Source organism: Macaca mulatta, chromosome 12 (assembly GCF_049350105.2).
Source record: "Macaca mulatta isolate MMU2019108-1 chromosome 12, T2T-MMU8v2.0, whole genome shotgun sequence".
NCBI lineage: Eukaryota > Metazoa > Chordata > Mammalia > Primates > Cercopithecidae > Macaca > Macaca mulatta.
Genome location: NC_133417.1, coordinates 108701466 through 108714365, shown reverse-complemented (window position 1 = coordinate 108714365; position 12900 = coordinate 108701466). Strand labels below are relative to the sequence as shown.

The 12900-nt window shown below is 37.7% G+C and overlaps 1 protein-coding gene across 13 annotated transcripts in view; it reads left to right on the top strand.

The window, feature by feature from the left end:
* RAPH1 (Ras association (RalGDS/AF-6) and pleckstrin homology domains 1) overlaps window positions 1-12900 on the top strand; it is a 129711-nt gene that overhangs the window by 61577 nt on the left and 55234 nt on the right. For 7 of the 13 annotated variants that reach the window (XM_077957406.1, XM_077957405.1, XM_077957399.1 and 4 more), the window contains exons 5-6: window positions 2172-2252; window positions 8731-8805. The exons of 2 other annotated variants lie outside the window; for them this stretch is intronic. In XM_077957406.1, the coding sequence (XP_077813532.1) occupies window positions 2172-2252; window positions 8731-8805 (156 nt within the window). The remainder of the gene's footprint in view (window positions 1-2171; window positions 2253-8730; window positions 8806-12900) is intronic. 4 more of the 13 variants (XM_015110748.3, XM_077957401.1, XM_015110747.3 and 1 more) reach the window with 2 other exon arrangements.

Below are 12900 nucleotides of genomic sequence, written 5' to 3'. Positions count from 1 at the left end.
TTTAACATCTCTTGTTGAATACTTCAGATTTAATTTTTCTTTTCTTTTTTTTTTTTTTTGAGACAGTCTCGCTCTGTTGCCCAGGCTGGAGTGCAATGGCGCCATCTTGGCTCACTGCAACCTCTGGCCCCCGGGTTCAAGCAATTCTCCTGCCTCAGCTTCTGGAGTAGCTGGGTGGGACTACAGGCACAAGCCACCACTCCTGGCTATTTTTTGTAATTTTAGTAGAAACGGGATTTCACTATGTTGGCCAGGCTCGTCTCGAACTCCTGACCTCAAGTGATCTGCCTGCCTCAGCCTCCCAAAGGGCTGGGATTACAGACGTGAGCCACCACGCCCAGCCCAGATTTAGGTTTTTAAAAAGTTTAACCAGTAAGCATTTGGAAATATGATGGACACTTGTGCACGATTGAGTCTAGAAAGAAGTGATTTTTTAAAAAAAATTATTTTGAAATATTATACTTACAAAACCTTTAAAGAATAGTACAAAGAACTCATGAAATTCATTAGCCATGTAATTTTTAACATTTTACCACATTATTGTGCTATGTCTGTATTTATGTTTCTTGAATCCTTTGGGAGTTGGTTGCATTTATCATTCCCTTATATTCCTTAATACTTCAGTATCTGTTTCCTAAGAAAAGGGACACTGGCAGTATAGATTTGATGGGCCTCCTGTTGATGTAGTAATTGAAACAGTATGTTTAATGAGAAAATACAGAGGGAAAAACAAAAACCATCTTGATCTGGTTTCAAGCATGTGGCATGAAGGTCAAGTAGAAAGTTATTCATACATTCTGTAAATATTTGAGTGCCTAGGCACTGTGGTGGAATGTAAGGGATAAAACTGGAATATAATACACAATGTTGGCCGGGCGCAGTGGCTCATGCCTGTAATCCCAGAACTTTTGGAAGTGGAGGTGGGTGGATCTCTTGAGGTCAGGAGTTCAAGACCAGCCTCGCCAACCTGGTGACATCCCATCTCTACTAAAAGTACAAAACTAGCCAGGCATGGTGGCGAGCGCCTGTAATCCCAGCTACTCGGGAGGCTGAGGCAGGAAAATTGCTTGAACCCGGAAGGCGGAGGTTGTAGTGAGCTGAGATCATGCCACTGCACTCCAGTCCAGGCGACAGAGTGAGACTCCATCTCAAAAACAACAACAACAAAAAACAATGTCCTTATGAAGTGATAATTTATTGTATAGAGGGGTGCAGGGGAGGATATAGACAACCAGACAAGTGATTTTGGTACAGTATGGTAGAAACTATGATGGAAAAAACAGAAAACCTTTTTCATTAAAAAGTTCTTGATGACTTTGAGAATGAATTACAGAATACATTATAACTCAAAGGATGAAGGCTTTAGGAAAGAAAGATTGCAAGAAATTAAGGGATAAATGAGTGGTTGGGAAGTGGAGGAGGCACCTTCTAGCGTGAATTCAGGGAATTTGGCAGTGGAGAGGAGAAACAGTTTAACAAGAGGACAGTACCCAGAATTGAACCCTTTCCTCTTCTCCTCACCCTCAATGGCCTGATCTAGTTAAGTATCAGAGACTAAAGATACTCTCTCTTTAGGAGGGGGAATGAATGAGATCTAGAACATGCTTGGCTTTGGAAGGGGAAACAAAACACATTTATTCATCTAGAATTTGAGGGAAGAATAAAAATATGGGTATAATTACAAGGTACATTCTAATGAAGATCCTCATGATAAATGGGTTTAGCTTTCTCACATGGAGGGAAGTGCAGTCATATGAAGAGAGGGAAGAGGGAAGCTAGAAGCTTGAAGAACATAGAGACTTAGAACAGGCATAACATAAGGGGAAAAATTAAGAGCACTGCCAAACAGTGGTTAAGGGCCAGTTGAGGTTTATTAGCATGAATTGGTATTGGATATAATGTTTCTGCACAATTATTTCATAGAACTCTACTGTCCAGAAGTGGAGTGAGGTTATCCTTAAATTATCAAGGGTTAGGATCATCTGGGTCTTACCTTTATAATTTTTGCGTATAAGAGAATGAAAGGTAATTGCATGCAACTTTTCATTACTATTTTGTTTCATTACTGTTTTGTTTCACTTCATTGATCTTTTTCTCTTCCTGCATGTTAATGAGAGCTGCCCGTTTCACCTCCTTTACCTGTCATTTTCTTCCTTACTGCATTTTCACAGCATGCTATTTCTCTGAGATGTTCCAGCAAGCAGGCCAAGCATCATATTGACTTCACAGAAGAACAGGCTGAGCTGACACCTGTAAGTTCTATAAACATGCCATGGCGTGACTTAATGAAGAGGAAAGCATTCATTAGAACTCCAAATGATGAAACCATTTCATATAACTTCAGTTTTTCAAATAAAAATTAAACCAAATTTAATAAATTAGCAAAAACAAATAAGCAACTTTAGATAGGGTACCATTGAGTAATACTCCTGGTATGATTATGTAGGTGGTAGCATAATTGATGTAGATAATTTTTGTTTTAGAACCTGAAACAACATGCCTTCTTTATTCTGAAACTAAGAGCTTTTGTAAATTTCTTAAGATACTAACAAATTTAATTGTTCTTTACAGCAGAGATACCAAATGGAATGATTCTTCTGTACTGATGCTTAACTGAAAGCCTAGTTTCTTTCTTAATAAAATGTATTCTTTGGTCAGTGATTGGCAAATCTGGATGATTCAGAGGTGTACTGTTCTATATGGTAGCCACTAGCCACATGTGCCTATTAAGTATTTAAAATGTGGTTACTCCAAATTGTGGTGTGCTGTAAGGATAAAATACATACTGGACTTCAAAGACTTACTATGAAACAAAAATGTAAAAAAATCTCATGTCCGAGTGTGTTGGCTCATACCTGTAATCCCAGCACTTTGGGAGGCCGAGGCGGGCAGATTACTTGAGGCCAGGAGTTCAAGACCAGCCTGGCCAACATGGTGAAACCCCGTTTCTACTAAATATACAAAAATTAGCTAGGCGTGGTGGCACATGCCTGTAATCCCAGCTATTCAGGAGGCTGAGGCAGAAAAATTGCTTGAACTCAAGAGGCGGAGGCTGCAGTGAGGCAAGATCACAGTAGTGAGCTGAGATCACACCACTGTACTTCAGCCTGAGTGACGGAGCAAGACTCAAAAAACAAAAACCACAAAATTTATTTGTATTAATTACTTGTTAAAATCTCAGATATTTTTGGTTAACTAAAATATATGAACATTTCAGGGTTTTCTTTTTATACTTTCTAAAATTAGTGTGGCTAACAGAAAATGTTAAATTACCTTTGTGATGATTTCTAACACCATCTTTACTGTTCAAGTGAAATTTGTAAATAATATAACCTACTTACATACCTACTTTTTATATGAATGTAATGCCCTAACACCTATGAAGGAGAAATATTGAAAACGTAATTTATAATAAAGTAATGTATCTGTTTCAGTATGTAAATACTTAGCTGCCACTATTAAAAGACATAATGAAGTAGTCAAACCTTACACCTACCTATAATCAAGAACTTTGCGTTTAAGAGAAGTGAGATCAGAAAGCTTTTTTTTTTTTTTTTAAAGAAGTATAGGAAAAAGAACAGAAATATAAGTGGATCCCAGAAGTGAAACATGTTATGATAAGTGATAGCAGATGTGTGACATACTTGTATATACTATGAGAAAAAGGGAAATAATCTTAATTGAAGTAGGAATAATGTGCTGAGACAGTTTATAGGCAAGTAGAGAAAATGGGAACATGTAAAATTCTTGCAAATGAGATAAGATTATTTGTAATTGTAGTGACAAAATAATTTCAGTGTTATAATGTGGGATGAGATGGTAGTAATAAAATCATTTGATACCTGATTTTTTACAGTGTAGATTTTTCATCATGCTATATATTTTATTTCTTTAAGGTGGAGTCTTGCTCTGTTGCTAAAGCTATAGTACAGTGGTGCCATCTTTTATAGTCAGTGGTGCTGACTGCAATCTCTGCCTCCCGGGTTCAAACGATTCTCCTGCCTCAGCCTCCCAAGTAGCTGGGACTACAGGAGTGCGCCACCACACCTGGCTAATTTTGTATTTTTAGTTTTGCCATGTTGGCCAGGCTGGTCTCAAACTCCTGACCTCAAGTGATCCACCTGCCTCAGCCTCCCAGAGTGCTGGGATTATAGGCGTGAGCCACCACTCCTGGCCTTCTGTGCTATATATTTTAAATATGACAACAGTAGTATGAAATATTTTAAAACAATTTTTACTAATAAAGTTAATTTCATGTTTTCACTAATTTAATATTATTTAGCTTTTAACTTATCATTTGCTGGCATGTGACAGAGTGTACACTGCCAGTTGTGGTACTGGCAACTCTTATTTCAAGCTAGTTTTCCATTGGTGAAATTATTTTCCAACATTATGAACAGCTCTTTGTAAACTCAGAACAAAAGAAAGTGCAGACTTCTTTCAATTTATTTTAGAGGGTAATAGCACTCCTGGAAAATTCATTCAATATTAAAATCATGCAAAAACACTTTTTAGATGTAAAATGAAATTAGATTCTAAGCTCAGATTGTTGTAAACAAGATTTCCCATCTCTACGACTCTCCGTATAAGGACATTTAACAATCACGTGGAATGTGGGACTTTTGTTGTTATTGACATTGTACCATGCTCGCAAGGCATCTAGCATTTTTGACTTCCCAATAAATACCAGTAACTCTCCCTCTCCTCTTCATTGTGGCAGCCCAGAATGTCCTCAACATTTTCTGAAATTCCTGCTTGAGAGCAGAACTACCCTCTTTTGAGAACCATTGGTCTCAAATATCCCTTTGCCCTCTGTTTCTACTCTGCCACACTCCCTCACACCGCGACCCCAGCAGCCTCTTAATCATCCTCCAGGACTGTAGCTTTTTCAGAATTACTTTATTAAGCCCCTAATTTGGGGTTAGATGCTTATCTCCTTGCTCACCTACCACTTAACACACTGTTTTGTAGTTGCAAGTTGGTCTGCATCTCCCTATTAGGCTACATTCTGTGAGGCAAGGAATGCCCATCTTGGTCACCTTTGCATCTCTAATGCTGGCATGGTTCCACGCTCAAAAGTTGGAGCCTAAAAAATGGTTGAATAAATGAAGAGGAAAAGAGAGAAATAAAATAAATCAATAAAATGGATTAAAAATAAACTCCTGACTTTGTGTCTATAGTTGGTAAATAAAAGAAAATATAAGAAGGCCCTGTTTATATGAAGCTGTATGCATTTTTGTTAACTCACAACGTAAACCAAGACTGAAGGCTGATTGGATGCCATGCCCAAACCATAATTTTTTTTTTAACTAAACGTTTAAAATATATTTCTAAACAGACTGGCCTTACTCAGTCACAGTAACTGCTGATCTCCATAGCAGAGCAACCCACAAAGACACAGCCCTGATTTTTTCCCCTGTAATCAAGGGTGAAAAATACACAACTTGTTTCTGACCCAAAACCACAATTTCTGCAGTTTAAAATGTTTCACTGATAATATGGCCCTGGTAGAAATTATGTAGTTTTAAAACCACATAATTTACTCTCCTTAGTCCTTCAGCTGTGCAGCACTCTTCTCATCCCTCTTGCTTCCTTCCAGTTACCAGTTTCACCCCACCCCGTCCCTTTTTTCTGAAGAGCAAGGAATTCTAGGATCAGTGTTATGACTGGTACCAGTTGGAGGAAGATACTTTATTTTTTGAGACAAGGTCTCGCTCTGTTGCCCAGGCTGGAATGCAGTGGCATAATCCTAGCTCACTGCAGCCTTAAGTTCCTGGGCTCAAAAGTGGTCCTCCTGTCTAAGCCTCCTGAGTAGCTGGGATTAGAGTTCAAGCCACCATGCCCAGTGGAGTCTGCTGCTTCTGGTTTCTATATGTTTGTTGTTTCTGCTACAAATAGCCTATAGTTTGAATAGAACCTGGAGATCTGGCCTTCCTCACTGCTAGTAACTAAATAGTGAATAGCTACATAACCATCCACGTGGGATATGATTTATGATCATGTTTAGCTATTGTTTGTGGTCTCATTTTTTGAATGTGGCATATTTTGGGACCACCAACCATAACGATTACCCTCTTTTTATTTGAAGCTATTTAAATATCTTAATATTTCAAAGTAGACTTCTATTTCTGTGTCATTAAACAGATACAGTTAAATATCATTGCCTCATACTTACCAAATTATCAGTTTTTTTGGTGACTTAAAGTCTTGAGGTCATGAGTTTGAGAGCTGATGAAATCTTGTGGTTTTTTTTTAAGAGCTTAAATTTGAATTTGATATTTGGAATTACATTTACCAAATCATACTTTGTTTTGATGGCCTGAGGCAGATTTTATTTTTTTAAATTTGAAATATAATTATCTGAATATAGATAATCTACTCACTTGGAGATCATTTTTCTAAAAAAGTAACTTTTATAAGATAAGTAGCAGTAAGTTTTCAAGAAAGTAATTTCTTAAAATACATGTTATATGTTTTACATAGTAATTGTGTAACAGTACATTTTTCTTCATTATATTTGAATAGCTAAAAATGAATGGGAATAAGAGCAATGAAAGTTATAGTTGCTCTTTTATCTTTAAGTGAAACCAAGTTTATTAAAGAAGTAAAGAAATGTGGCTGGGCACAGTGGCTCACACCTATAATCTCAGCACTTTGGGAGGCCAAGCCGGGCGGATCACCTGAGGTCAGGAGTTCAAGACCAGCCTGGCCAACATGGTGAAACTCTGTCTCTACTAAAAATACAAAATTAGCTGGGTGTGATGGCCCGTGCCTGTGATCCCACCTACTTAGAAGGCTGAGGCAGGAGAATTGCTTGAAGCTGGGAGGCGGAGGTTGCAGTGAGCTGAGATTACATCACTGCATTCCAGTCTGGGTGAGAGAGGGAGACTCTGTCCTAAAAAAAATAAAAATAAGAGAACTAAAGAAACCAAAGAATGGCTACTCTTGTAAATTGTGCTTTTTGTTCTTTGTTTTTCCCAGTTCCCTCCCTCCTTGGCTGAGCATTAACCTCAAACTAAATTGAATTTTCAGAAATTACTACTTACCTAGTGTCTTTATGGAGAAGCCAATCAGTCTTACCTTTAAGAGGACTACACAATCTAGTTAAATGAGGACCTAGGGATAGTTTTCTATGTTCTTGTTATTGTTTGACTTTGTTAGTGCTAATCTTGATGAATATGTCCAATTAAAAAAAATTGGACATTAGGTTTTTTTTTTTTTTAGTAAGGAATAGGTGAGAGGGGCAGGTATGCTTATAAAGTTTACCTTGCATTAAAACACAGCTTTAAAAATGCAGGCAATAAAATACCATATAGCAAGCTTAGCATAGTATAGATGTAAGCAAAGATTGTATTGTCTTCTGTAACATGTTTTTAATCTTGAAGTAGTGTATTTTATCTATGACCATGTATGTACTTTCTTTTTTTTTTCCTTGAGACAAGAGTTTCACTTGTCGCCCAGGCTGGAGTGCAGTGGCACAATTTCAGCTCACTGCAACCTCTGCCTCCCAAGTTCGAGCGATTCTCCTGCCATAGCCTCCTGAGTGGCTGGGATTACAGGGTCCTGCCAGCACACCCGGCTAATTTTTGTATTTTTAGTAGAGATGGGGTTTCACCATGTTGACCAGGCTGGTCATAAACTCCTGATCTCAGGAGATCTGCCTGCCTCGGCCTCCCAAAGTTTTAGGGACTATGTACTTTCTTACAGGGGGTGCTGCTCTAGTATTTGCATTAGTTTCTTTCCAAAGAATTTCCAAGAATAACTTGACCTATATTTACGTTTATAAAATATAACAGAATATTTTCTATACTTTTACTCAGCTGTATTGTACGTTTTTTTAAATGGTGATTAGTAACTATGTACTGTTAAATACTAATTTGGCATTTTTTCATGAGAGGCCAGTCCAAATTACCTGTATATATCAAAACAACTACAATTTAAGGATAAATAAAATACAATTGTACTATCTTACAACATGTTACTGAGAAGTTACTAAGGGGAGAATGATAGGTTCCATACCATTTACAAATTATTTTCACGAAAACAATTACTTGAATTAATTTAAGTGTGTGACGCTTCTGAATATTTTGTTCATGTCATTCATTTGCTCTGCAAATTCTTTACTGTGCAGTGTACTCCTATTTTTATTCTGATAATAATGAGTGGGCTAATAAAGTTTTACTGAAAACAGGTGTATCCATTAGGCAAAATATTGATGAATATTTTTCCTCTTGGTGCAGCTATCATTGAATTGACCAGAAATACTTGAAGAAGCTTTTAAAAATGATGTCATCTTATTCTAATCAAAATATGCTATTTAAAGCCATATAGGTCTTGATAGGCTTTAACAAGAGAAAGGAAGTTTAGTCATTGGTCTCTGACATGCATTTATTTGTGTGCCTTGCACAGCGTTCTTGAGCATTGGCCTAGAAGGCAGACTGGCTCTGCAGTCTTTGCATGTACTACCCATTTCCCAAAGAGGGAGGGATCAGCAGGAGTCAGCTGGGACATGCCTATGGGCACGGTGATGTCTTTACTTCCCTGCTCCTTTTCTTTTTCTTTTTTTACATTTTCTTTGTGGACATATTTCACTCAACTTAGGGAAAAGATATGAGATTAATTATAGAGAATCATTCTTGCTTTGTCTGCTTTATGTTTTAAACACATAAAACCTCCACTGACTTCTGTTATTGCCTTTTTTTGTTTTTGTTTTTCTCTTTTCTGAACAAGCACTCCTATCTGGACAGGGAAACCTCCCTTCTTCTGAGAAACATTGCAGGAAAACCTTCTCACTTGCTGACCAAGGTGATACTTCTTTCCACATGCATGTAACTGTTTACTGCCTTGTAGGTAGAATATGATTTCTGTTTTTGATCATGCTCTTATATTATTATTCTAGCATCTTTGTCATTAATAGAGATACTTTTTCTTTTACAGACGGTAATTATTTACTGATCTTAATGACTGTCAGGCAATATTGAGAGTATAAAATATATTCAGTAATTTTCACTAGTTTTTAAACTTTTGTAAATGCCTAATTTTCCCAAGTGTGTTGCACTTTTTCTAGTTTGACACTATTGCATTTTAAAGTCTAAAAAGCATTGCTTTTACTACTAATGGTTGTCCATACTCTGGGTTTCTTTAGCAACCTTTGCTTCCTAGTTTTTATTTATATTATCACCTCCTTGTTTAATTAAAACATTTACTCATGTAAACAGAATCTTAGTTAATATTAACTTAGTCAGATTGGAAGAGGAAGCTGCAATTTTAATTGCCCGGTTCTCTGCCCTTGGAATGTTTTGAATCAGTTCAGCGAGATTTTCACTGGGCTGGTATTTTATATCCATTTAAAATATTTTAGCCATTGTCATCATTAACTAGGGAATAATACAGTAGGGAAACTGAATTGCTTTCTACCTCTTTTTAAGTCATGCTTTTATTTCATTGGCTTATTTAAATAATGTTATATTCAAGAATATCAGACTTATTTCTGAAAAATATACATAGTTATGGGTAATGTCCCTAAGTTGTTGTTACTGTATCTGAGGTTTGTTTGCTTTAATTTCTTTCTAACCTTGTACATTTATAAAAGAAGATGGTAAACCAAAATGAAAATCTCCCCAAGAAGCAGCTCAAAGAAAAGACCCTTTAACAAAGTCAGCAGTGGGACCCTCTCTCTACCCTGAGTTTCTGTTTTTAAAGCAGATCTATGCGTGCTGGTAGAAATTTAAAGATCAGGGAAGTGTAGAAGTCTAAGCTGGTCATAGCTTTTTTTCCCTTTTCCTCAGCTGTCCCCTCTTCGTTCTCTATTTACTCTCTTTCCCTAAACTCCACACATGTATCTTCAACTAGGATCTCTATTCTAGATGGATCTGTCTCCCAAGAGCACGTTTCCAAACAGCTGTTAGGCATTTCCTGGAAGACCACCAACATCTTACAAGCACCTTAAATCCCACAGGTGTTTAGCTTACCTCCATTATCCCTGGGCTCCATAATTTATATCAGTCATCATCTCTTCTGTTTCTGTTTAGGATGCTGACATTCTCCTAATTACCAGGTTTGAACCCTCTGATCATCTTTGCTACCTTTCTTCTCATTTAATGTCTCCAATTTCTAATGAAGCTTGTCTTAATCTGCAGGATTTACTGAGCTCACGCATTTGTTGCATTCCCATTACCACCACTCTACTACAGGCTCACTCTTAGCTCTTTATTATTACCTGTCCCCCTTCCAATCCATTTTATACACGGCTCTCAGATTAAGTTGACCATTTTACCATTTTCATTGCCAATTCAACAATACTTATTGAGCCGTGACCTGCTGGGTACTGGGATAGAACATTACATAAAGTATACCTATTCCTCACCCTCAAGAGCTCACAGTCTGTTTATGAAGATAGATGATAAATGGTGACAAGCAAGCATGTAAAGAAGTTCTAAATCATGTTAAGTGCTATGAAGGAAACGAGTAGAACATACTGGGGAAAAGATTAGGGGTACATTTTATTTAGATGATGAGATCAGAGGGTTCTAGGAGGGTAACATTTAAGCTAAAGCCTGGAGGATGCAAAGAAGCCAGCCTGGGGCTTAAGGGAGTGTTCCATGTACATAGGTCAAGGGAAGGAGCTTGGCATGTTTGAGCAGTTGAAAAAAGACCATTTTGCCAGAGTCACCCTAGTTGAGTGAAAGTGCAAGTGTCTTGATTTGGGTTTGGAGAGGTAGGCAGGAGAAGCCAGATTACTCAAGCCACACCGAGGCCTTATTTTTCTCTAACTGTAGCTGGAAACTATTGAAAAGAATAAATAACTTCATTTATCCATTCAACAAATATTTACTGAGTATCTATTATGTGCCAGACAATGTTTATGACCCTGGAGATACAGCAGTGAACAAAACAAAGTTCCTACCATAGGCAGTGTTATTTTTTGCAAGTTTTGGATAAACATGGTCAGTGGCTCATGCCTGTTATCCCAGCACTTTGGGAGGCTAAGGCAGGTGGAGTTCAAGCCCAGGAGTTCAAGACCAGCCTGCTGAACATAGCGAAACCCCATCTCTACAAAAAAAATACAAAAATTAGCCTGGCATGGTGGTGCATGCCTGTAGCCCCAGCTACTCAGGAGGCTGAGGTGGGAGAATCACCTGAGCCTGGGAGGTCAAGGCTGCAGTGAGCCATGATCACACTGCTGTGCTCTAGCCTGGGCGACAGAGTGAGACCCTATCCCCCTGCCAAAAAAACAAAAAGTTTAAAAATAAACCACAGTCATTCCTTGGTATACAAAGGGAATTGCTTCCAGGACCTACATTGATACCAAAACCTGCACATACATACACAAGTCCTGAAGTTGGTCCTGAGACCTTGGACGTGAAAAGTCGTCCTCTATATAGCTAATTTTAAAAATTTTTATTATTATTTTGAGACAGAGTCTTGCTCTGTTGCCCAGGCTGGAGTCCAGTGGTGCCATCTTGGCTCACTGCAACCTCTACCTCCCAGGTTCAAGCAATTCTCCTGCCTCAGCCTCCCGAGTAGCTGGGATTTATAGGCATGCGCCACCACGCCCAACTAATTTTTGTATTTTTGTTTTTTGATAGAGACGGGGTTTCACTGTGATGGCTAGGCTGGTCCTGAACTCCTGACCTCAGGTGATCTGCCCGCCTCAGCCTCACAAAGTGCTGGGATTACAGGTATGAGCCACCATGCCTGGTCTGTATAGGGAATTTTGCATCCTGAGAATACTGAATTTTTTATCTGAGTTTGGTTGGGAATGCAGAACCCTCCAGTATGGAGGGTCACATATATTTACAGAAAAACATTTGCATATGAGGACAGTAGTAGCTCAGACTCAACGTTGTTCGATCAGCTATAGTTGTTACTGTTAATTATTTTGATTCTAAGCAGTGTTATATAATGAACTATTTAATGACCCTTAAACTGTTTATATCACTCCAAGTTCTCTTTGAATTTACATAACTTTGTATTGCAATCTATGAAATAAACTAGATCCTGAAGGAATTATTAACCCCTGTTTAGCCCCTTAATTTCAACTGGGTTTGTTCTGAACCTACAAAGCTTAAGCTTCTCAGTTGAAGGAACAAGTTAGCAACAGTAGCACTTTCTGTAAGTACTCTAATTTTTACAGCATAGAGAAAGTTGTAACACTGTTGGCTTTCATTTAATCATAGGATATTCACATAGTTTTTGTCCTTTATGTAAATTTGAAGAGGCTTGGTATTTGGTGGTTATTGATAGCCATAGAGGAGTTTTTCAGTAGAAAGTAGATTGTCTCTTGCTCTTTTAAGAGAAGGTACGGGAGAGAAATTTAAGTTTTTACATGTGCGAGGTGTTTTTTACTTATGTTTAGCATAGTTGTGAAGAAAGGGATAGTCAAAGGATATGGGGCGGAAGACTTAACACCTGACTTTGGCAGCAGAACATGAGATGAATAAAGCTTTGTCTTTTGTATTAAACTAGTGCTATAAACATTGAATGTAGATTTGCGTTGGCTTTATAAATAAACTATTGGAGGTCTTCTAAGTATGTCATCTAAACATATCAGCAAACATTTATTTATTTTTCCTGTATTATACAACACCCCATGAGCTTAAGACAATTTCTGTTTTCCCCAGTTAAAAGATATGGTGTTTGCTTAAATATAGTAGACACAAATAGAGCTCTCTGAGAAACAGCTTGTTACCCACAGGAAGCATAAAAATATTAGGAGTCTTGCAATTTGACATAAACATTTTCATTTCCAGTTTTGTTCCAGGGATGATATTCAGACTCCAAAAGAGGTATCATGATCAGTTCTGTTTCTTCAGAAGGCTGCTAGCAAGGATTATCCTTGAATAAAACTAGAGAAGTATAAACTAAAATATGCCTGTGTTGAAATTAAACCAGCTCTTA